At 38.5% G+C, this 26,333-nt stretch overlaps 1 protein-coding gene across 1 annotated transcript in view; it reads right to left on the minus strand.

Moving 5' to 3' along the window:
• Positions 1-26,333, minus strand: part of MCTP2 (multiple C2 and transmembrane domain containing 2) — a 121,146-nt gene that overhangs the window by 23,796 nt on the left and 71,017 nt on the right. The window contains exons 16-18 of the mRNA XM_074837539.1: positions 24,813-24,914; positions 24,030-24,104; positions 23,101-23,220 (exon numbers count right to left, since the gene is read on the minus strand). Of these exons, the coding sequence (XP_074693640.1) occupies positions 23,101-23,220; positions 24,030-24,104; positions 24,813-24,914 (297 nt within the window). The remainder of the gene's footprint in view (positions 1-23,100; positions 23,221-24,029; positions 24,105-24,812; positions 24,915-26,333) is intronic.

Genomic DNA, 26,333 nt, shown 5'->3' on the forward strand with positions numbered 1-26,333 from the left:
AACCTGCTCCACTTCATCAAACCCTAATTGCCAGGGGGTCTTTCACAGACTACAGGAGCCTTTCTTCCTCTTGTGCAACAGGAGCCATTGACCTCCCTCGTCACTCCACAGGGGAAGATCAGCAAATACTTCTTCACCATTAATCCACCTATGTTCTTGGCATAGCGACACAGAGAAAGGACCATCACCTTCCAGGAGGCAAGGCTCTAGGGCTGCATGTGATGTGTTATTTTGGAAAGGGAGCCTAGTCTCCATTCTCACACCCTTGCCATTTTTCAGCACAGCATATTCCCATTCCACTGGCTGCTTGGAGTGTCTCTGCCCAGAAGCAGTATGAGTTTGTGCATTTGGAGTGGTATCTGACAAAATCCACTAATAGCAAAACCAGAAGCCAGATTTTGAAGTTCTGTTCTGCAAATTGGATCAGCAAAACACGTAACTAACATGATGGGGATTTAAAAAGCACTTCAGATTTAAAAAAAAAATAAATTATACCAAGCCAAACTGCAATCCTATCTTACAAGTACCAACGATACCCAAACGGATTGCAAACTTGGAGTGGTTGGCAATGCAAAGTTAATAAACTAAATCCAGAACTGCCATAAAATGCATGTTGTGATCCCATTTCCTTTTCTACTCATACAATGCGTTTCCAGAAGAACTGCCTAACGCTGGTAGTAACTTGAAGCTATTTTAAACAATCTCCTTTAAAGACAAGGCACAAACACATTTATCTGATTTTTCTTTCCCTGAGGGAACCTGGAATGATCAGAAACAAAAATCTTGTTTTTAGAATACTACAGGTAGGTGAAAATTAGTCGGATCCAGTTAATGTATCTCAAACTGCAATGAAGGGAAAACAATATGGGTAATGAGAAAGCTCAATCTCTACCTCCCTTCATCCTTGGCCCATCAGCCACTACATATAAAGGCAACGCTGGCACTTGCAGAATAGGATATTTATGGCAATGTATTTTGTGTTATGGACCTGAAAGTCTAACCACACTGTACCAAAGCAGCACTTCCCACTGCATTCAGCAGGGTGAGAATTTATACCCCTACAAAACAGCAGTTGTTGTAACTTTTAAACAAAAAGATTTGTCTTACATCAGACAAATGGTCAGTTAATATCTACCAGGGGCCAAACATAAACCAAGAAACAACTGTATCCATAACCCTGCCCAAACAGCAGTTACATTTTCTAGAGTGAACCTGATTTTATGTTAGCTGTTACTATGCAAGGAATTAGACTGTCATCCTGTTCTTGGCATTTGTAGGCCAGTAAAACAATCTTTGAGATATATTAATTTATAAAATGGGCTGACATCCAGACAATATATCCCTATACTATTGATTTGCAGCATAAGAACGTAGAAGAGGATTCGGTTTTGATTTTTTTCTCTTTGATCCTGGTTTTCAGCATACTAAAAAATTAGAAGTGATAATGATTCCAACAGCCACATTTCATATGTGAGCAAGGCAACAGAAATACATGAATCCTGGCCAAGAAGGCACAGTACTTGATCTGTCTTACAGGAGTCTTGCATGGCTTTAGTTAATAAAGACTGCAAAAAATGATATTCCAAGCTAAAAAAGTCTTCCATAAATGAAAAGTTCTAACCTGAACAAGTTCCTCTGAAGCTATTCCAGCTCCCTTGAATGAATCTCTACTTGCTTTGTAAGACAAAGTGAAGGTGATACCAGCTCCTGTCCTATCCCAAATGTCACTCTAAAGAACAAGGACTTGTTACTGTACATATCTATACAGATACCTATCTCAGGTATGTATAGACAGATAAAAACAGACACACACCCGTATAAATATATATCTGATCCTTATGTAAACACCTCCAAGGAAATTCATATTGACAGGTATTAATTCAAAACATTTGCTTCAGCAGGTTGCATCTACATCATCTCCCTGAGGTATTAACAAACTCAGTCTTCTCCTGACGCAGCAAAAAGACTCCACTGGCAGTCAGCTAGGCAAAGTCCTACAGGAGTCAATGAAGCTTTTGAAGAACCTCTCTTCATTCATTCAATTACAGGACTTGAACCAATTTTAGTGCATCTGTCACCATCCTATATGAACATCACTCTGTTCAGTTGCAAGTATAATACAACCTTGCAATCACAGGTCATTTAAGCAAGATACAAAATCAAGACCTTGGTGATTTCAGATCCAACAGTACATTTTGTGTATTATTAAGTTTCAGACCTTAAATAAAACTTAAAACTTAATTACAAAATCTCACTATAGTCTCAATTGATAGCTGAGGCATACTGTCGCTTCCTTTCTAATGCTGACTGGTTAATCAGTTGCTGAGTTATAACTCAGACAACGATGCTTTGATAGAGCTCCCACATCTCCTTTAGAAGAGTTGTGTTACTGCTACTGCTGCAGTAAAAGGAACTTTCATTACTGTGACACAACACAGACACAAGACAAATTGATTTAGCTATTCAGAAATTATTTAGCCTCGGAGGTATGGGAAATGATTGCTGTGAACATACAGTACATAATAAAAGTTCAGAGGGTGTTTATAAAGCGAACAGAAATATTCCTGCATTCTAACAGCCTTTTGAATAGTTCTGCTGCATCAGTTTTAAAAGCAGTTCCAAACAGGCCCATGTCCTATTTTATCAACTCTCATGCAGCAACCTGACACTGACTACAGCATCAGCAGCCCTGTGATATAGACAGCCACTCCTCAAATTACAAGGTTCTCAATCATGCATGTTTTTATTTTCTCCCCAGTGATATCTTATGCCTGGGAGAAGCTCTTGCATTATCCTCCCTAAATTTTTTTCTTAGCAATACTTTTTGCCAAAACTCAACAATGGTTCAGCTGCTGATGTATATAATGGCTATTACAAGGAACAGTATCTTCTTGATTTCTTGTAATACCTAGTCTGTCTTTTGCCTAATACATAGACCGGTAAGGGAAGTCATTAACAGGTTCAGATCACTTGCCCAATACCACAGAAGTCAGGGACAGAAACCAAGCCCCTATTACAAATGATCCAGTTTTAACAAACCGTATTTTTTTCAGTGTTTCACATCATCGTTAGAACAAGTTCTGTCAGACATAATCCATTACATCATTGATACCTTTTCTGCTGGGCTTTATACTGTGCATGAGGAAAGTTAAAAGGACAGTAGCCAATTTTAAAATAAAAGTCAAACAAGTGGAAACTAGCTTTCTGCATTACTTCTTTTAATGCAATTTGAGAGTATAAAAGCCTATTACAGAACTAAGCAATTTAATTCACAGCATTATAAAACAATGATCAAAATAGAAACAGAAATGGGATAGACCTATCTGGAGGGGAAAAAAAAAAACGCTCTTGAAACTAGTATTTAGACTAGAGTTCTACCTAGAAGAGAACAGCAATATCACAGCCTTGGAGAAAGCACCACTTGATTTCAGCTGATTAATGTGTTGCTATTTCAAAGGACCTAATAACTACAAGTTAAAGCTCTGGAGGTTTGGAAGCCGTTTCATCTGAAAATCATTGAAGAGGGGTCCAACTGTTCCTGTCAAGAAGCATGGAGTTTGAACAACCATGAGAGTGGCCCTTTTGACAGCAGTACAAAAGATGAGAGAAGGCAGTCTCAACTGAAAGTAAAAACAAACCCCTAGAAACACGTTTCAAATCTGGTTTTTCCGCCCCTCTGGTTCCAATTTAGAATCTGACTATTAAGAACAGATTTTAGACGAGTGTCTACTAAAGTATGCCCATAAAACATTTGTCACCAGCAAACCCACAGTCATGGGATAGAACAGTTTTAAGATGTTTAGAAACCTAGCAGTAGATAGGTTTTTCTGTGTAATTCTTCTACACAGTAATTATGTTTTTTTTAAACTCTAAAAACAGGCTCTTTTTGACTTGGTAAGTGTTTGTGAAGAAGTAAAAGATGCTGTGTTGTGTGACAGAATAATTCTTGGAAAACAACAGCGATGGAGAAGGAGAGGAATACATTCCATCAGATGGAAAAAATAAAAGTGAAAGGAGATTAAATGCATGCAAGGAACCTATGGTAAAAGGTTATTTTCTCAGCCAGTGTAGGCTCCAATGCTAATGAAATGCCTCATCAGCAGAGCTGTGAAAAATATTATTCGAAACTCCAAGTTTCAAAACCACACACAATTTAACTGAACTCTAAACTACTAACAGCTTCATCAAAAGTTTCCTTGCAATTTATAAACACGATCTGTGCAATTATTGAAGCCAGGAGAAAAACTTGAGCTGATACTGTTGTGAATGCCCAAGTTATGTTTTGAACTAAAACAAAACACTGATTTTGATTTGAGACACAAAGGTGTGCCCCCCTTTATTTACAGGGGAGAGGAATTACATATTTTTAACTTATCTATGGGTTATGTAGTCTCAAGCTGCCATGTATGCACAAATGGACTCTATAAAAAAATTTCTGCAGCTAAATATTCAAGGACAAATACTCTAGCATTTTTTTTTAAGCTTTCAGTCCCTCTGCCCCAAACAAAATACAGGATATTAGCCAATAACACAAGATACTGGCTCCCCAAAAGGGCACTCAAATCCCTTGGAGGCAATAAGCCTGTCAACAACAAATTATTTCTGACAGATACTTATTCCTGCCCTTAGAAAGGGAGAGTAAAAGAGTACAGGAGAGAATGAACACACTCACATAGAGCATTACAACTGCGTATGTGTATGGATATCTGGATATATAGAGGTATCTTTTCCAGATACAGGCAATACGGATGCATGAACACAGTAGTCCTGAGCCCACGCTAACAAAAATCAGGGTACACAGTGTGGGCTCAGGCTGATATGAGTGCAGTAATGAGGCTTGCGCTCTTGGGCTGGCTTATCCATTGGACTAATGAGAATATTAAAAAAAGAAGCCTATAACAATTAGGGAAAGTAGTCTAACACAGCCCCACCACAGGGCACGGCAAGTAACAGTTGAGGCAGTCACACAGCATGCATTTCCCTCTAAAGTCCTTCTCCCAAAGATAATTTCTTCTTTCAGAACAGATCCTGTCCCAAAGATGCATTCCAGAATCACCCTTGCTAATAGCCTCCTTCCTGCATTCATATGATGCTCTCTCACTGTGCCACAGCCAGCTGAGAGCGCTCCTATGACACTTCATAGCCAACAAGCGGGAGCTCAAGGAGGGGTCAGTTATGAGCAGAGTCACTCCCTCATTGCGATGCAATAACAAAAAATGCAGCAGGAAGAGAAATTATACTTAAATAAACCAGCACTGTCAGAAGAAACCTATTTACTTTAGATTCAATTTGCTTTTTTGTGTCCCCAGCAAAAGAACACAAAGCATCTCAACGATGGTATAAAACGTGCATTGTATTGAATGGCGATGACCAAAATCAAAAATGACCTGAAGGAATAGAGGTCTTTAAATATTTATGCCACATTACAAATTATCTCTGCATTGCTCCACACATCAGCGTACAACTTACTAATTTTTTAAGGGTGTACCACAGGCAAAAAGCTTAGCTCTCTATTGCAAGCGCAAACACAATTGGAATCGAAAAACAAAGACAGACACACATTAAAAAAATCCACCTAAACTCCCCAAAACCAAACTAAAACATCAAATTGTGCCCCAAAATAACTCTGTCTGTGTTACATGCATGACTGCACAGAACTGAGAAGTAGGACTAAAGGATATGTTTGTACAATTTTCTACCATGTAGATCTACCTGATTTTTATTCAGAAGATGCTTTGTGTAACAAACAACATGGCCGTGTCTGTCCACCTCGGTTGTCTGTGTAGGCTAAATGACACAGCTGTGAAGCCATGTCCTGCTGCCATACCCATGTGTCCCATCCCTGCTTGTCCCAACTGCAGCTTGCTGAGAAAATGGCCCAGGATGAGGTTAAGGGGCTGAAAAAAACGCCAGACACCCGATTTGTGGTTGACAATTTACACTATGTGTGAGGATGCAACAAAGAAAAGGAGTGATAGAATAAAGCCTTCAAAGGATAGGAAATGTGGTCATCAGGATCACAATTTTAACACCAGTTTGAACATTCAAAAAGAAAATAAAAAACCCAATGTCCCCACTCCCAACAAAATAAAACAACCAACAAAAAAATCCCCAAAGAACATACGAAAAATCTCATATTGTTTAAGTCAATATGTGTTAGGGCCTTTTTTATCACTGTCTGGTTTAGACTCTTCAGGGGGATCTCATTTTCTTTGCTGCTGCTAGGAAGTAGAAACTCATTTGTGTTTTAAATGAAAGCTGTGATTCATGTGCAATCATAGGACTCCAAGAAATGGTGCTTTAAGAAAAAGCATGTTATTCTGCAAAAGTCACAGTGAAATCAGAAGAGTTGACAATATTACAATCTGTTCTCCACCATCCTCTTGGGGCACTGCTGTTGGTAACTTCATCAGGGAAGGCTGGGATGCTACACTTAAGACTGCAAACACAAAATGTCTGCACTCTGATCCTGAATTATTTGTGTCATTAACATGTTCAATGGATTTATTCTTTATTCATAACAATTCCTGGACTTGGAAAGAGATAAACAATAACAAAATAAAGCTAATTAAAAAGTGAGGATTTTCCCTTATTTTGATTATTTTGGTTACATTAATGAGATTAGCCTGCCTAGGAAATTAAAAACAAGATCCTTAGAGATCTTTCCTTAATGAGGAGTCAGGGAAGAGCTGCTTGCTTCATTTCACTGAACTTATCACCTGTTAAGTTTATATGTAAGTTAAGATTTATATATGGCATTCCAGCTATTTGAAGATTCTCTGTCAAATTGGTTAGTGTGGATGATAATTTTCAGCACAAAAGGGTGTGTGTCTGGCAGTGTTGTCTTTGTACTTTAAGACACATACACTTAGACCCCAAAGCCTAAGAGCCCACCACACCTCTAACAGGGTGCCCCTGTACAGATTTCTTATGGCTGGTACTTTCTCTTTACTCCTAACCCCAAAAGAGGTTAATCAAAACAAACCCGACTACAACACCACAAGTTTGGGGTTCTATATTTATACATGTACAACAGTTTTAGAGTAAAAGATTTCAAATCCTTTTAGGCTGCAGACACTGAAGAAATAGCTGTTTGCTAGCAAGCTGACTGGTCTAATTTTTCCCTCATGTTTTTATCTAACATATTTTACATTTCCCGTGCCAAGTAAAATACAGTTAAGACCCTCCAGCAATAAAGCTTAAAATTGAAAAAACAGGGAAAAAATATTACAACAGTTTTCTATCTTTTTGGGGTAATCCACTGGGAGTGGGTCAGGGGAATAAATCTGCATGTTATTTCTAAAGGCTTAACTATCAAAGACAAAGGCAACGGAGGAAGATCCTAAAACAAAGGGGAGGTGGCATGCCAAAAAAAAATGTGTTGTTTTATATCATAGCTAAATTAAATAGTCATTTTTATCTCTAATGTTTTGGTTTGTTTATCAGCAAGGTCATAGTTTCGGAATTACTCTCATACAGAAAGTCATGATCTATTTGCAGGGAAGACAGGCATTATGCAAGTTAAAAGCCTGATCTTATAGTAAATAATTCTTCTAAAAAGTGTCAGAAAAAAATATCTGCGCTATTTAAAGGAGGCAAAAATGTAGGTTAATTTTATTTATTCTGGATAAGGTGAACACCTTAAAAGGGTCATGAAAAAATTTATCATTAGCTGAGCTGATAAATGTCCACTTACTTTGGAAACATATTTGTTAACATTGTGAGAAACATTAGCAGTGAGGGTCAGATGATGATGTAATTGTACAGCAAGTGGAAAGAGTATTTGGTGGAAGTGTTCTTTAACTTTGGGCTCTCAACATAGGGTTACAATTGGTAGCAAACTGAAGGCATAAACAATATGTTTAAACTACTTTAATGACTTCCCCCTTCACGATCATAGTGTATATTAGAGCTGAATGAGTAAAGGAAAATGGGCTCTCTAATAATGCAAGTATGTTTAATTAGACTTAATTCAACGTTCAGTGGCAGGAGGAGTGCACATAAGGTTATTTCCCTGGCAGTCTCCAGCTATGGCATGAAAAAAAAAACCCAACAGGTTGCAGTAAACCCACATAAATGAGAAATAGATGCTTGTATGCATTAATGCTGCAAAACTGTCTGGTACCCTCTTTTCCAAAACCTCCAGTCCTAAAGAAATGTTTCCAGACTGAAACAGAGCAGAAGGAACAAAAAAATTAAATGAAAACAATTAAAAATAAAAAAACCCAGTAAACCCAGATCATAAACCCAGAAATCTAAAACCACCTATAAAGCATATATAAAGTAGTAAGATCACAGCTTTTTCAGACAAAGAATTTTAGATTGTTCTCTTTCCTTCTGCTGTATGTCTCCACTACAGCCCCATGCTGGAGCCCAGGTGTCTGCATCTACCCAAGATCCATTTCCCACAGTCAAGAGGAGAGCAAAAATTGTAATTGAAGCCCAGCCCTCCCCACACCTGACACACACGGGACACCAAGAACAGTGAGAGCAATTACACACTGAAATAATTTCAGCAGGTTCATAATCTGCAGTGTGACAAAATTGCTGCATTACAGAACAAATGCATGAAGATGACTGGGAGACTCACTGTAATTACTGTTGTAAGCTAGCAACAGCAGCGACACAAAAAAATCCTAAGTATTGACAGCATACCTATGTAATAGAGATTTTCCACTAGCAGACCTATAGCATCTTGCTTTCCAAAATAACGAACAAACTAAAAAAAAAAAAAGTTGCAAGACTCTTGCAATTTCAGGCAGCTGTTCAGGTAAAACTAAAGCCAGAAGATTGTTTATTTTAATAAAGCTATTATATGTGCAGCTCCAAATTAGGAATGGCAGGAGACTAGGAGATGCCTAAACCATCACCACCTGTTTGCCCTGAAAATCAATTAAAGTCACACTATCACAGCAATCCCTTCTTAGCTAATAAAAGTTATACAGCTTCAACATGCAACTTTAGGTGCTTTGTGGAAATGTGCCTGAAATCCAAATCCTTAGTCTCACATTACTTCGATACTAAACACAACTCTGAACTAACCACTGTAAAACTTGCCTTTTTGGGGTTAGAGAAGGTGTTAAGGGAAAAGAGATCCCGAATTGCTGTTTTGATGCAGTGGATTGAACTAATATTCAGTAAATTCTAACAATCCAGCCAAGAACATTATATAGAGTTTTAAGTAGGAGAAAACTGAAGTCCTTTATGACACATGCCTGTTCAACATATTCTGCGCTGCAGAACAGATCCAACTTTACAAGTTGAAAGCAAGGGCAGTAGAGACATCCCAAGTGTTTTAGTAATTAAACGAATATGCATAATGAACCATATGCCCAAAGGGCCTGTTCTTCATGTGGGCCAGATTTTTGTTTGAATTTTTAATTTTTATATACAGATGAAACATTTCATGTAATATAGCAACAGTGCAAAGGAACATGCTATGCAGGAAGGGAAAGAGGAACTACCCATGTGAGAACGATCAGAATACACTTGATGAATTCTGCTCCTCAATTTCCGATTCAGAGCCAAGAGGGCTTTTCTTTTAAAAAAAAAAAAAAGAAAAAATCCTTTTCTCCTTTGAACAGCTGTATTCGTCATCTGCTCAGAGTCTAGAAAAGAGGCATTAAATATATGTATATTTATATAGGTCATATTTATACATTTATATGTGTGAAATGGATTATATACACCAACACATTTAGATGCTGCAAGACTAGCAAAAACACAGACACTATCTCAAATTAAAAAGCTTCTGATCCACCAGAAAAAATAACTACAGGGTGGCTCTCTGTTAGGCAGGACCTGTTGTGTTGTGTGAGCTGCAGGGAAACAGGACACACTCGCATCTGTCTGTGAAACAGGAATGGACATTTTTAAAAAGATGGGTCAAATTCCACTCTCCTTACAATAACATTACCCTACTGTCAATGTTAGGATACCATGGCCTTGTTGCAGAAATATTAAATCTTCCAAATTCTCTGGGAGTTGAGCTGTGCTTCTCCTTTCTCAGTAACATTCACCCTTTTTCATCCTTTGCTCTTTTTCCAAGCAAAAGCAGCATCCTTTGTAAACATAAGCCATTATAATAGCTGAGTCCTCTAAACCAGCAACAAAACTGTTTGGTGCTTCAAACTGATTTTCAAATAGCTAGACTGCACAATAACAATCTGGTTCTTTTAAGTGGTTCTGATCCATTGGTCAAATTCCTATTTTGCTTCATAACACCAGTGACAGGGGTCAGGTACTTGTCAGTGTGGACATGCTGGTTAAGCAGCAGAAAAACTTTTCCTGCTTGAGCTTCACCAGATTTCTGAGACTTTTTTTCTGTGATTCAGGCTCTATGACCCAAAGGAAATCAAATCCTTATCGTACTTAGTGAGGGGAAGGAAAATTTGGGGGTAAATAGCAAAGAGTGGCTCACAGTAGCTCAGACTTAGCACTGCATTTAGAAAAATAAATCAGTACTACACACAAGAGCAGTGGCTGTTACATGCACTGACTTGGTACCGCAGAGATGTGGTGGGGAAGCACCAGCCATGCTATAAGGGATGCAGACAATAACCTGATCCACTTCAGAATTAAAAGTGTGACTTTTCATCAAGCTGGGTGAGTTAAACTTCTCGTGGGACTTTGGGAGTTCCCATCACCAAATGTAAATGGCATGGCATGTAAGAGCAGTCTGCTCCCCGACCCTTAAAGTATTTAAAAGCTGAAATAACGAAGTTGTAAATAATGGCATTCGTTGCTCTCGGTCCTAATTCAGGGTTCATGCTTTTGACATTGCCTGGTTTACGTGATCTAGTGGTCTCCGCGGAAAGACAGATAAACTTCAACGGCTGTCAGAAGACAAAAATTGACAAGGAGCATCACCTTTCCTGACTGTTTAAATCCTTTAAGGAAGTGTTGGAGCAATTAGAGAGGGAGTCTAATCTTTGCAGAGTGCATTAACACTCTCCGACCTCCCAGACAATAGATCAGACCTCAGACACATAATGCTTCCCTAAGGCTTTTTAACCAGAGCATTTGATCTCATAGTCACTCTGTATGCATTACTATAGGTATCAGTGTGTAAGACAGTATTCATTGGCAATAAAGGACCACTATCTCTGCTAGTATTCATACAACTTTTAAAACAGAAAGCAGGAAAGCCATTGCAATGCATGCTGTCACAGAAGTACTACTTCCCAGGGAAAAAAAAAAAAAATTAAAACAATCCAGAGTAGCTCTGCAAAATGTCTAAATTTTTATTAATCTCATATTTCCTTTCTACTGCCACTGTTTATTTCCCAGCTTTGGAATATTAAAAAAAATAATAATTTAAAAGCAAAGATTAGTTTTTTTATTCATAGAAACAGTTATCTGATAATAATTTCAAAATACTTCATTTCTTAACCCCTGTGGAGGGACTTGAGGGAAAGGGAATTAGGAAGACAGGTCTAGTTTATTAAGGAAATTGAAATATATCATCGCAAATAATTTTCCCAAATGTGTACATGGAAGTATCTGGGGAAGTTTTCTTAACTGCTAGAACAAGTCATCATCTAATTCCTGATGGGCATGTTTGGTAAAAAAAAAAATAAAAATGCTAATATCACTGTATCAATTATGCAATTCCCATTTAATATTCTAAACATTTTAAAGAAAATTTGCTTAGTGCATTTTTTTAAATGGAATTAGACTTCCTTGTCATGATGTTTTGACAGAGGCCACATCTGAACAGTTCTCATATGGAAAAATACATAATGGGGTTTTAACATCAGCCTAACTGGATTCCCACCCACTGCTAAATAACGGGTGCTGCATTCCCACTGAGCAGTGGTTGGTTTTTTTCCCCCCCATGCAATGTATTTGAGGTACAGTGCTAGCTAACAATATTTTATATTAATCTATAAATACTTTGCATTAGCTGAAGGATTTTGTTTTACTTTTCTAGACCTGCAAAAAATGCCTTCTGTGAAGTACCTGCATTACAAATAGTTTTTGCTGCTGTTTATATGGGTATCTCAAATTTGTTAAGCCAAGTGCATCACAAATGACAAAAAGGTCACATATACCTAGTATATTTAAAAACAAACAAGCCTTCAAAGTCAAAGTGTAATGCAGTTATTTCTAATCTGAACAAACAATAGACTACATCTAATGAAGGTTGACAATTGGCTTTGATAGAGCTGTGCAGCTCCTCTGTTCCATTAAAAGATGAAAGCTGAAGGAGAGTACAGAAGACAGCCACTTCCCCAAAAAAGCAAGTAGAAAGTTCTGAACCTGAGCTAGTAGGGTAGATAAAGGCTGTTTTAGTGGAGACTTTTGCTCACGATATGACGCTCATATCTTTCAGTAAACATGCTGACTTTACATGGGTAACATTAAAGCTGAAATAGATCAGCATATTAGACTAGTACAAACCACTACATGTTTTACGTATTTATTAACACTTCTCAAAAATCACAGCACTGCCTTTAAAACAAAAAACCTGAAACCGAGCTAAGCTTGACTACCGTGCGGATGTCACAATTAAGAATAATAGATTTTAATTTTCATGAAGTGGTGGGGGAAGCAATCAAAACTCTGTTGATGCTATTGGTACCAGTGTAATCCTTTACTGTGGCAGTAGTCAAATTTATTAATAATTAATAGTACAGATTTTTTTAAAAAATCAGATTTCTGGGATTTTGCAGTCATCCCATTGCTCCAGCTTTATTTCCTAATGAATGCTAAAAAAAAATATGGAAGTGACATATCCTGATTTAGGGTATTTTTACTATTACTGCTATCCTTAAACAACCCAAGAACTTCCTGGTTGCTTAAGACTAACATCTAAGTCAGAGCACATCTTAGTTGCTAGTGAAGAAAAGTAAAACTAAGAGAGATCAGGCTTTTAAATAATGTATTTGCTCTGTAGCTTCTATACTAATCCCCTTTATTTCAGATCATGTAAAGGATCCAACTCTTTCTTATTTAAAAAGAAAAGGCAAAAAGAGCCCCACAAGAAGTAGAATGCCTTAAGAGAAACCCCTCAAAGGTGCATCTGTCTCCATCATAAAACCAAAATGTTGCTTTACCTTCATATAGGAAATTTCTTCCAGTTGTCAAGATTTCTGCAACTAGTGTTAGATTAGCGCTGAGAGAATGGGTGAATTAAATTAGAAATAAAATAGTTCAGGCAAGAGAAAGAAAACCTGCCAGAAAAATCTGACAAAAGCCTGAATACCAAAGCTGTCTCATTCATGAGGGTCCATCGCCACCTACAGGCTTTTCCTCCTCTGAGGAAACCTGCTACTCCTATTCGCACAGGATTTGCCCCAAAATGAGGATGGAGGTTTTTAACTGATGTCAAATAACATAGGTTTGCTGAAGTTAATGGAGTTAGTGATTTAAACCATCTACAGTCATGTCTCTATTTATTCCGTTATTTCAGAAAATTAAAACTGCCTATATATTTCAAGGAAATGCACTGTTCTAAGATTACATCTGTGTAAAAAATAAATGATTTGCCTCTTTAAAAATTAAGAAAAAAAAAGAAAAAACCACACAAAATACTGATAGGGTTGCCCCTCCGATGAGAAGGGAGAGAATAATCAACATTTACAATCCTTCTGTAAAACTAAGTGCTTTAAAGTACTTTCTAAGAGGTGTCAGGTCAAAGTAATGTGAATAATGAGACAAAACCAAGCAGATCCTGACTGAAAGAAAATCAATACACCTGGGGTTCTGGGTGAAAAAGGCACATACTAAGAAAGTAAAGGAATTTTTGCTTTTAATGACAATTTCACTTCCCAATACATACCTTTTTCATAATAGATACCACGGGTTTCCTACCTTTTTCTTTTATTGTTTTGGGCTGAGCTGTATACATTTTTCCATACACTATGCATAGGGCAAATCCATGCCAGACTTTGGGAATTTTACACACAAGCAGCTCAAATTCTGGTATTTCCAATAGTGGTGGTGAAGTAGTTTCTCTCTCATGCCCCTGTTTAATGAGTCTCACACAGATGCAGCATTCATTAAACTTAGAACACTAATTTCATCTTTGTTTATGCAATTTCTAATCTATGGATAAAGTGACCTCTCAGGAAAGGCAACGGGCAAATTGGGAAAATAAAAGTGACTGGATCCTGATAGGGAGTATTGTCTCTTTAGGATCAGGTAAGCTAGGAAATGGTTACAAATAAATTCCTCTTGTTTTTCAACCTAGGAGTCAATTGATAGGAATTACAAACTACTGCTTTCTCACAAATTCAGAAGATGCTCACGAGGTTTAATCTGAAGTTCCTCTAAAGAATCTAAAACTGCAGAAAGACACCAAAAGAGAAAAGCCAGCTTTCAGGCTGTGTCCACTTCAGTCTTTCCCACATTTTTTGTAGCAAATTCCTAATATCAGGGTGTAAGTTTGTAAGGTAACAGTAAAAATAATGAGCTAAATTCACCTTTGGCATATACATGTTTTGCAGTTCCAGGAACCAGTGCTGCCTTCATGGATATTGAATTTGGTTTTTTATAAAACAGTGAAATAATAGTCAAAGACAAAATACATAATTAAATGCTAATCTGTGATTAGTCTCACAGCTAGGAGAACACAGCATATCTGCTAATATGTGGTTAGAAACAGGAGTTCAGCAATGTTAAATATACAAATAAAACTAGTAAAAGGGAAGAGTACAATTTTACACTGCCAGACAAAGCAAAATAAATATAAGATATGCAAAAATAAATAGAAAATATGCAAAACAGCAGAAGATCAGCAATAATCTCTTACAAAACTTCAGAACTTCAAAAGACACAAGACGTTATATATTAAGGGGGAAAAAAAATGGTATTCATAAATCCAACAGCTAAAGTACAAAACAATATAGCAAACTCCAGCCAGACCACAAAGAGGGTTCGCTCTTCATAAACATCAGATCAGGCAGCTAAAATTATTACCAAAGCTCTCTTGTAACTGTCACCTGTGGTGGGTATAATTACAGGCTACTGCTGCAAGCACGCCCACGTCATATGGCAATAAAAGGACCTACAGCTTGCCAAGACCAGGCAGACAATGGAGAACATACACCACCTGACGAGAGCCCAAAAAGATCAGCCAGGGAGACTAATAAAAATGACAGCTTCGAAACAAATGACAAAGCTTCAACCACAAAAAAAAGGCGATATCAAATTAGCTGGAAATGCAAGCGCCGAGCAGAGTTCTCCAACAGGTCACAACTCGAGCAGAAAGCCAGTCAGAACTGTTTGCAGATGCATTTAGTTCAGGTTTTAGCTATAAAGAGCCCTTTCTCTTTTTTTTTTTTTTTTTTTTTTTTTTTTTTTTTTTTATTAGATAAAATGTTTGCACATTTGGGCTTGGCTTTGTGAGCTGTCATTAGATAGCCAAACAGATGAAAACTACATATTTCTAATCCAGTTCTGGAGACAGACAGATAGCTAGATACACGTATCTTAACACAGGCACCTTCTGCAGCTACATCTATACACTGTAACAAAGCTGAATTTCTTTCTCATTGCCTTAATTCTTTCCTGGATGCCTGCATACATATATTCTTGCTGACCAGCTGTACAGAGGCTTATCTTCTAGCAGATCTGGGCTTTTACCTGAATATTTTGACTATAAAGTTTTAACACACAACACCAAGGTATTAAAAGGCTTTATCAGCAAGTAAAAACAACGTAATGCAATTAAAGAGTGAGAGGCAGGGATTTGGGTGTCTCTCATCACCACGTGTGAGGGAATCATTCATATGTGATGTATCGTTCCTATGTGATGCATGCAAGTTTTGAGTACACAACAGAGAAAGCACTACTATTGCTCAAAAATATGAGCACAGCACAGACTTAATTTAAGAGAAAGCTCCCCAGCCCCAAAAGCAAGAGACTGTCTCTATAGGGTAAGTGCCTTGTTAAGCAGGCCCAGAGGAAATGAGTATTACTTCTCAGATGCAAAATATGGTTTTGTTTTTATTTTGGAACATTTACTGGTAAAATGCAAATCCCCAAAATCCCTGAGCTGGAAACATAAGACAGTCTATCCTTTTTAAAGTTAAAAAGGGTATTTGTACTGGTCTCCGCTCAGCTCCATCTCACCCTGACTCCAGAGCTTCAAACTTTGCTTTTTTAAATCTTGTTTATCATGTTGTCAAGCTTCTAAGTGGTTATTTCCCTATTAACTTTGTCCTTGTTTGTTCTTGCATTTTTGAAAGAGCTGGAAATAACATGTGTTTACTTTGCTATGTCTCTCTCAGCATCATCAATATCACTGTTGCTATTACAGGAATTTTAACTGCTGCAGCAAAGCAAAGCCTGAGATCTCAAGCTTAAATCGTATTCCCCTCAACCACAGAAGAATAATACTGGAAATGTAAAAATTGCTGGGAGAAGGGTAAAACCATCTCCTCCTTTAATTGTCTAGAAAAGCCTGTTTCTCATCTGAGCAGTTACTTGCATGTGTCAGGTAACGTGCTCCAAACGGCTTTGCATGCACAAATGGTGCATTTTCACAGGCACTGCCATGAGCAGCATGAAGGGAGCAGGATGTAAACGTTTCCTCCGTCATTAGGAAAATGCTTTTACTGGGATATAATAGCTCGAAATAAAAACATACCTCTGATCCAGCCTTTTCACTAGAGTTCAAGACAGTAATTTTAAAGATGTGCCTTTGCCAGGGATTTACAGGGGGAAAGAGGGGAGGAAATGTTAGGGGCTCTGAAGAATTACTTACTAGGTCAAATTCCTGAAACCCTGCCTTTCACTGCTCCTCCAGCACTAGCTCTAGCCTTAAATATGAACAAATTTTTGTACAGAGTGTTATTTTACAGCTTCCCTATTTAAATAAGGACTGCATTTGTCCCTTTGCTGACTGCTGCTTTAAAACTGTAGCAAAACACAAGCTGCAAATGGGCTGAGAAAAGCCCTTAGCAAAAGCTCTACAATAAAGCGGAAGTAAAGACCATCTCTTTTGCATTAATACTTTTTTTCTTTCTTTAAAGCTTTTTCTTTTTCCAAGTTCCCTATTCAGTGTTTGAAGAATACTCATTCTTCTCTCTTTAGGATTACATCTATTCATTTTATTTAGCTTTTTAATGTGGAGACATTTTAATCTACCATTACTTTAATGCTGTTCCCGAACAGTTTGGGAACAATGATTTATATTTCATCTTCAGCTATGAGGATGAAGAAAAAAGGGGGAGAAAAAAGACTATACCCTTCTCATCAGTTACACATGTAGTCATGGCAGGGTGGTTTGTGCTTTGTATCAGGGAACTGCTTGTTCAAATTTAACGGACAATTCATGGGGAAAACAAGAAAGATTTTAGGGAAGCTCATGTGAGAGCATGTCTTCCTTCCCCACCCTATAGAAGAGCAAATTATTACCACCTACCAGTAGATCACGAGCAAAGTCTCAGTTAAAATTGACCTGTATCGTTTGCTTGATTGGCCAGAGGTCCAAGAGATGCCTGGTGACTTGATCTCTGTCCTAAATTACTTGGATTTCATAGCTGTTACTAGTCTCCCTTCTCTATAGATTCCTGATGTTCCCTGTTAAACTTTTGTCCCAGGAATCGATCTGTAACTCCCCTCCCATCAAGAAAAAAAAATTTTAAAAGTCACTGTGTTGCAAAACAATGTGCAAGTTAAATTGGATATTTTACCCATATATTGTTGTCATGTCCAGGGTTGAATTATGCTTAGTACAAACAGGCCTGGAACATTTTGTGTTTTGCTTGGAAAAGTCTAACCATAACATGCAGGAGACACTTGTCCACACACTGAATGAAAGATTTACCCCAAGTAAACTCCAGAAGGCTTAGATTTTGATTTAAACATCTTTCCTGACGGAAAAGAAAATTTTAATCTTACCGATATGCAATTAGCAATTTTAGAGGACACTGTCAACAAGCTAATGGCCTTTGCCTGTAGATCATCAGTATAAATATAGCCCAGCTCATCAGGGATTAAAAATTGTTCATGTCTAATGAGATGGTTGGTGTCTCCTCTATGAGACGAGTTTAACTGGGCTCAGATCCAGCTCCCGTATCACAAGCAGTGATGTTAAATGGCAGCGTGTTAAATGGCACGCTCAGTAGAGATGCCCAGAAGTTCACGGGATGCAGAGTCTAAACTCTCTCTCTGCTGCTATCCCAGATTAGGGTTTAAGCAACCTGGCACAGTAACACATATACGTGCAGCCTCACCCAGCTCGCCCTGTGACTCCTCAGGCTTCTAGTTCCCACAGCCCAAGATATCAGTGACAAAAAAGGGGGCATCCTCCAGATCACTCTGGATTTAAAAAGCTTTGGAGATCTTAATGGAGAGGGGTGCCAAAATCTCACCTCTGCAGCAAGGAGCTAAAAAGCTTCAATTTGGGTTTTCTGCTGCACCCACAACCTCCAGTTCTGCTGGGCATCCACAACCCCCGGGGTTTCCCTACTCTTGCATCAGCTGGCTTTCTGGGAAGCCCAAACTGCTCCAAAATGATCCCATGCCTGTCATTTTCCCAGCTGCCCACCATTAAATGGCTACAGTCAGTTTGACCAGGAACTCCACATTTCCAACACATTACATTGCATCACCACATATTCCTTCCTTTCCTCCCAGTACTAACCCATCATAAAATAATTATCAGACACGCTGCAGTGTCACTGCAAAATAAATAAATACTGCCTGTGCATGCTGCATTCCTTGTCTGGCTGGCCCAAGCTGCCAGCTAGGGTTGAGCCTGAAAAATAGCTCCCACCTGTACCCACCCTGGCAGCAGCCTTGATTAGCAAGAAGCTTAAACCTGATATAGTGGGACATGCTGCCAGTAAAAATGAAGTATGCTGGCATGGGTGAGTGTGCAGGGACCCTGAAGCAAATCAGCAGTGCTGCCAGTCACACCGGAGGTGCTATGGTGGCTGGTTTCCCATCGTTTGCCTGATCCTGTTAATGTCTCTTGCAACTATCATGCAAACTTTAAAAAAAATATATATGATAGTAAAAATTCCAGTCAATATATCCTTTTAATTTGCACTAGATTATAGTTTTTTTTAATGCAATTACTGTAATTTCATTAAATGACATAATTACCATTAATGCAGAGAAAACTGTCAATAGAAGGTGTAATTATGTTGTATAAAATCGCGAGCACAATGTGCAATGATGCATAATTCTTCATGAAAATCATTCTGTGACTAACTTATAAAATATTTTTAAAATACGTATTGTACAGTAAGAATGATTCCATTATCATGGACTTAAATTCCATGACCAGGGAAGAAGGGGGAGCAGAGCAGGAAGGGAGTGTTTGCATCTGGAAGGAAGGACCAGGAATTCAGTTTAGAAGTGCAGCAGAAAGGTAAGACCACAAGTTTTCATACGCACGAGTGGGAAAAACAAGCATCTTATAATCACACAGATATACAAGATGACTTGCGAGCAGACGTTCACCTAAGCACATTTCACCACACAGCTCCAGCTTTTTGGACACCAGTAATGCTGCATGGAAGTGATATCTCAATGGAAGAAGGTGTGACAATAGGAAGGAATGATGAGGACCAGGTTAAAAACACAACATTCAGCCTGGAAACTGGGAGGAAATTGTCCAGGGTAGGATATGAAGTGTCATGCACACGAGAAGAACTGTACAGGGATTACTAGAGTATGTCCCTGGGCATCTTCAAAAAGCCCTTTGAGAGGGATGTTTCGGTCAAAACACAACATATCAGGTTGAATACAGAGATAACTACATCAAAATTAAATAAACAGAATGCCTGAAGAGCTTTTTGGTCTTAAAAATCTACAAATCCCCCCAAATCCTGAATCAACGAAGAACACATGGATGAAGTCTTTTAGATATATGAACACTATCTCTCTAGGTATATGAACACTATTAACTCTACTGGCAACATCTTCTACACGTGGGAATATTCACAGAATCACAGAATCATCTAGGTTGGAAAAGACCTTGAAGATCACCTAGTCCAACCATTAACCTAACATTGACAGTTCTCAACTACACCATATCCCTAAGCGCTATGTCAACCCAACATATTCCCAGGTACACACAAACACGTGTGTCCATTTTTCACACCAGACCAATGACAGAACATACACTACAAAGAATCCAGAAAACCTACACATGACTTTCCTCTGAGCCAGCATGTTTCTTCTAGAATTTATGTAACGCAATTTGCACCAAACCCTTTAGGCACAGGGCAAATATCACCAAAAGTGAAATTTTGTTTTCCACCTCCCTTTCAACCCTCTTTCCAAAACCTCTAAACCTGACAAATTTCTGATTTTACTTCTGAGCAGGCCCGATCAGTGTCCTTTAATATTAAAATTGCAGAACACTGATGAAAAATGTGATTTCATTTTTATACAACAAAAAAATTAATCTACTCACAAGTTCTTGGATTGTCTCCTCTCACCATTACAAACTAATAAAGAAATTTAGCTTGGGATGATGCATGTTTTAAATGAGAAAACATGGTTATAGCATTCTTTTCATTCACTTGTGTTCTGCCTGTGCTGTCCTCTGTTTCCTTCCTCTTTATCTGTACCTCTCTTTCTCTTGTGCACCCAGAAGTAGCAGCAAATGTCCTTGTCACACTCGTGAGCTGTCAGCACTAATGGGGAGGGAGGTGCACTGTAATAAAAACTAAAACAGGAAGATGTAAGATACCACGTCCTCGCCTATTGCCATGCTCTGATGATCCCTCACAAATATTTTCTTCTGTCTGGCAGTGGTTTTTGTCTGATTGCTTAAGAAAACAAGGTTCACATGATTATACTGTCTGCTTGTTGTCTTCTTCCTCCCTCCCTTTATTCCCCCTTGAAGGAAGGGGCATGGGCCACCTGTAGAAGGAAACCAAGGGCAATACAATTGGGGAGGGGGGCCCTAAAGACCACCCAATCTCTGGGATTAACGCAGTGAAAATATGTGAAATATGTAAAATATGGTCACAATGGTTATTGCCAGTGGCCCAAGGGACAACGTCACTTTATGGTTTGAGGGCCTGGCTGACACTTAAGCTACCAGCCATGGTTTCATGAACACAGATGAAAAATGGTTGAGAAGTTTTGTGCACCTTCCTCCTGCTGGTGTTCAGTGTCAGTCACAAGCAGATCGTCCATAAGGACAAATATGGTACAGGTTTAGCTGATTCAAAGCTAGGTACTGAAGATATATAGATGCTGTTTGCTGGAGAATGATGATTTTTAAAATGTGACATTTGATACACCTTTTATTTAATCTGTTAAGAGTAGATTTTATGTACAGATTGGGGCAGAGAGGGATGCTGCACCTACCACACTGTGTGTCCATTTTATTTTTTTTACTATGAAAACATGCACTCAAAGTAGCAAGATACACAGAATTAGCACTTCATTTTAAGTAGCAGAGCTGAATTTTTTCCACATAGACATACTCAGACAGACTTAAATTTTGGTTTATAGAAGAAACCTGCTCTAATCATTCTTGGAGTCATGTATTTTTATTCCTTTCCCACTACCCACTTTGTCAGGAAACCAAATACTATATATCCAGCCGAGATGTTAATAATCTGCAATTTGTAACCTTCTATCTTTGTGCTCATCCTCCTTTCCACTAGGAATCAATTCCTTTTTCTGCAGACCCACTTTCCTACCTTCATATTTTTCTACCTCTCTACCACTTCCAAACTTTTCCTAAGTCTAGAAAACTGAACTTCACAGCTGTAACTTCACAAGTATTTTGGTGCAAAATCTCTTAAGAGCAAATCTTTAAGTACGTGCCTAGATTCTTGCTGAACAGTGATGGTAGGACTTCAGCACTGGGATTTTACACATGTCCCTCCCTTTCCAGCCTCAGCATGCATGACCATCTGATTCCCTTGTGCACAACCATACCTGCTTCAGTGTGTTACTCTCTGCTCTGCTCTCTGCCAGTTCTTGAACCATTAACTTAGATATGATCTAAATAAGCTTTGAGCAACAGGAAGAAGAAAAAAAAAAAAAAAAACCAGAGAAAAAAATCCTACCTACTCTTACACACCAGTCATTCCTCTAACCTGCAGGGTGAAAGACAGCTCCATCTTTGCTCTGGAGCTTCTTTCAATCAGGGATGGTCTACTTTACTCATGTGCAGCAAACACACTGAAGTGTTTTCTTCAAAAGAACCTTTAAGTGACTTATAATTCAAAGACAGTAAAAGGGGCAGAAATCTTGGAGATGTGGCTGTTATTTTGCTTAATAAACACTCAACTCAGAAACTTTCTTTCTGCATGCTGGACCACCACAAAATGATTTTGCAACCTTTAATGGCATGCCAAACATTTCAAGCATGAAGAAAATGTCACACCGCAGAATAAAAAGCAGGCAAAACCTTTTTGTGCTTGACTGGATTATGAGAAAACTGCAAATGGGGTGTTTACTACCAAGAGAAAAAAGGAGAGACCTGAAGAGTGGGACAGGCAGGTGGAGAACCCGGCTTTTTGTTTGCAGAGCGAAGTAGAACTCACTGACCAGCTTTTCCTCTTTTTTTTTTTTTTTTTTTTAATAAAGAAACATATTATTACCATCAAGTTAATAGATTTCCAATAGGCCTTGTCAGCAGAGCTACTTATGTGCCATAGGGACATGGGCATATCAGGCACTGATAACCTGCACCAAAGTGCCTTCTCATTGCAACTGAAGATAGAAGGGCCAAGACCCATCAGCTCACTGCATCACCCAAATCAAAGGCAACATCTTGGCCACAACCTCCCTCCTTTCCTACCACCTAGTTGCTGTGTTCTAACAAAAAAAACCCCAAACCAAAAACCAACAAAACCAAAATCCAGAGTCATCACATGGTCACACCCTTTACAGGGTATCATCACCCACCATGGACACGGGCATCCTCAGTGCTCGGTGCAGGTTGGTGAGTGCCTCTGCACCAAGGGAAGAAAGGCTGTTCCTGAAGGTCTAATTTCCATGCTCATCAGGCCTAATGTGGCCCAAGCTGCCTTGAAACCCGCAGCCATGTAGCTACAAAATACCAGTAACAGCAAACGATAAAAGGCTTTACACCAGTGAAGAGGAAGACATGGTAACACTCGAGATCTTGTATCACTTAGCCTCATGCAATAAAAGAAGAAATCCACTTACCACAAATGCTATCACGCTCTTTACTGTGGACTCCCAGAGAAAGCAGCTCCGAAGGAATTGTATTGTATTCCATATTGCCATGGTGATTTTTTTCACACGATCAACATTTCTTGATAAGATCTGATAAATATTGTGTGGGAGGAGGGGAGAAGAGGAGTTTAATCAAACACTCTAATATCCTACTATTGCTTCAGAAATGGGGATAATTTAAGCTACAAACGCATGCCAGGGCACATATTACAAATAAAGCCTCTATTTCAGACACACTCCAGCTCCTGTCTGCTTTCTGATTACACCCAAACCTTCCAGATTTTCCTCATCCCTTAGGAAAAAAAAAAAAAAAAGAAAAAGAAAAAGGCAGCACATCTTGATGCCAAAACTAAATAAAACAGTAACACAAACCTATCTTCATTCCCCTTCAATTCTCAAAATATAGCAATGTCTCAGGAAAAGGGCCAGAGAGAACGTGATCAAAACACTGAACCTCTTCTCTACATGTTTTGGATTAGTCCATAGAAATAAATAGGGAATTTTTGTCTTATTATAGGGCACCTTTATTTAAATAAAAAGGATAATGGTCATTGTTCTAAAATCCTATGGACTTCTTAAATAAGTAATTTACACCTGCTTTCTTCCTTCTCAAAGAAGGGAATAAAGCTCTCGTTGAGCTTTAGGTGCTGCGAACTGTGCAACATCTGCAGCTACCATTTTCCCCACTCTGAATCATGAAGCAGAACTACTGATGCAAACTAGATCAGAAAGCAATTTCATGTTAACACAAACAAACCTTTTAATATATACAGAAATATGCAGAATTTACATGTGTTCAGCATTTTATGCATAAATAGGTTTTGTTCTTGCAACCGTGCTACAGCAATTCAAACCTTTCCAAAACAGATGCGAGAGCTTAGTCCAGACACAATTTTCACCTTTTTAGAAAATTTGCGGTTCTCCTCAGTGAAGCGCTTTTCTCGGGGCTTGAATGTTCTAATACTTGCTTTTACCTTAAGAAAAAAAAAAAATCAAGAGAAGAAATTTTAAGTTCACTATTTCAGCTTTGGAATACCAGCGCTGATTAGGAATTTCAAATTTCAGGATCTTTTACTCTTCTCAGCCTCTATGCAACTTAGGAGGAGCTACTACGAAAAATCATGAGTTAAATTGGGTAAGGCTGGACTCACTTCAGCAAGAGCAGAGCTGTGGTGCAGCCCACGATGGCCTTAATAAGTAGCATTTAACTTGGTAAAAGGCCGTAGGGCATAAACAATTGAGACTGACTCAGCCACCTAAAAACTAAGTTCACTGTGACTTGCCTCATTAATTTTCCTGTCAACACCCTGGGGAGAGAACATGGTGGGTCAGCTTTTTAGGGAGGAAATAGGTGTTAAAAGTAACGTGTAATATTCTAAACGTTAAGTCCTTTTTTTGGCTGTTACAAATAAAGCCCTGGCACCTTCTTTCTAAAACACTTGGGGTCATTTGTCAGTCCAAAAATGCCCCCACATTGTCCCATCCACCTGGAGAGGCTATCACAGAGCTCTAATGTCCCAATACTTCTTCTCCCATAGCGTGAAACACCACCAGAGGCAACTGGCTCAGGATTTTTACTTCTTGGCTTCTGGTTTTTAAAGAATGACCCCTCCACACCCGTCCTTGCAGATTCACACGTTTCTTACACCAGCGATAAGCAAAGAGAAAATATTTCAACTTACAGGATTAAATAGGACATCCAGCTCCAAGTAAATTACTCCTTTTGAAGCACGTTCCAAGTCTTTATTCTTCAGAGTGTAACAACTTTGTTTACCATTTCTAATCTATAGTTTGAGGGAGGGGGAAGAGAAAAAGCATCAATATTTTCCTGGCTGTAATTCACAACACAATTTAAAGACACTACAAATAAATAAATAAATCGCAAGCACAAAAAAAAACCCCACCCAAACCCTCCCCAAACCCTGATAATATACTCGGAGCCTGAAATACAAAATGACCGTTGGATTAGAGACCTATAAAATTGCAGATTAAATCTCTTATGGTCCAACTTTAATTTACAGACCTTGTACTTTATAGTAGAGCAGTGCACGCAATAACCAGTCTGAAAATTCTGCCCTGGAAGCCAGTGAGTTGATGGGAAGTAATCAGCCTCCGTTATTACAGGTTTAAAATGGGATTTTTCTTCCAAAGTTCAGGAAAAGAGCCACAAACAACAACTTACCTACCTATTGCACACTCCCGTACACGAACCCACTTCTTAATGCTTAGTGTATTGCAAGTTTGTCAAATTATTACCCAGGAAACAAACGCAATCCAGAGATATTAATCAGCTTAAGTGGAGCGAATGCTAATGTAACAAATGTTCAAAATTAACTAATTCATGTAAAAGACTTCTCCCCCCACCCCACCCCTGAATTTCAATACCATTTCTATGCTCTAATCCACCGGTTGGCCCTATCTCATTAAACGTCTATTAAAAAAAGAAAAAAAAACCCACAAAAAAACCTCCCTCGCCATTTTGTAAACTATTTGGCTCAAATCAAAAGCATTTTCTCTTCAAAAAGTGATGGCAGAAATGTATTTATTATACACAGTAGGATATGTATTGATTAAACATTTGGCTTTTTAGGAAGCAGACCAGTTAATTCTAAACAGCAGTAACATAAAAAAGTGCAGCTTACCAAAAAGCTACATTCAGGGACTGTAATGATCAAAGATTAAAGATAACGGAGGAAATTTGGGGGCATGAAATTGCAACCATATTTAAAACGGCTATTGCTGCTCTGGCATTTAGAAGAGGCACTCATATAAACCATGGTAGAAATGAGTAAGGAAAAAAAAAAAGGGATAATGGGAACCAAGTGATTTCATGAGACAAGAGAAAGGTCACTTTTCTTCCCAAAGTTGCTCCACCCTTTCTGTACCAGATAGCTTGTCAAAGGATAGATGGGTTTTCTGGCTAACAGTTGAAAGGGAAGAGGGCTCTTATAAGGACCAACTTCACATTCTCAGTGGTGTCCAACCAGGAACTCCAGCTATGTTCTCAACCAAAACTTTGTTTAACAGGATGCTGGGAGTTATGTAGGCATATGTGGAATTTATTTAATAACAATAATAGGCACTGCATTGAACTGATCACAAAGCACCCTCTGCTTTCACTGCAAGAGAGTACATTTAGGGTTGGAGTTGGAGGCAAAGGATGCCGCAGCTCCCAAGACAGGTAAAGGTAAAAAACTATTCTC

This window comes from Strix aluco, chromosome 12 (genome assembly GCF_031877795.1).
Source record: "Strix aluco isolate bStrAlu1 chromosome 12, bStrAlu1.hap1, whole genome shotgun sequence".
NCBI lineage: Eukaryota > Metazoa > Chordata > Aves > Strigiformes > Strigidae > Strix > Strix aluco.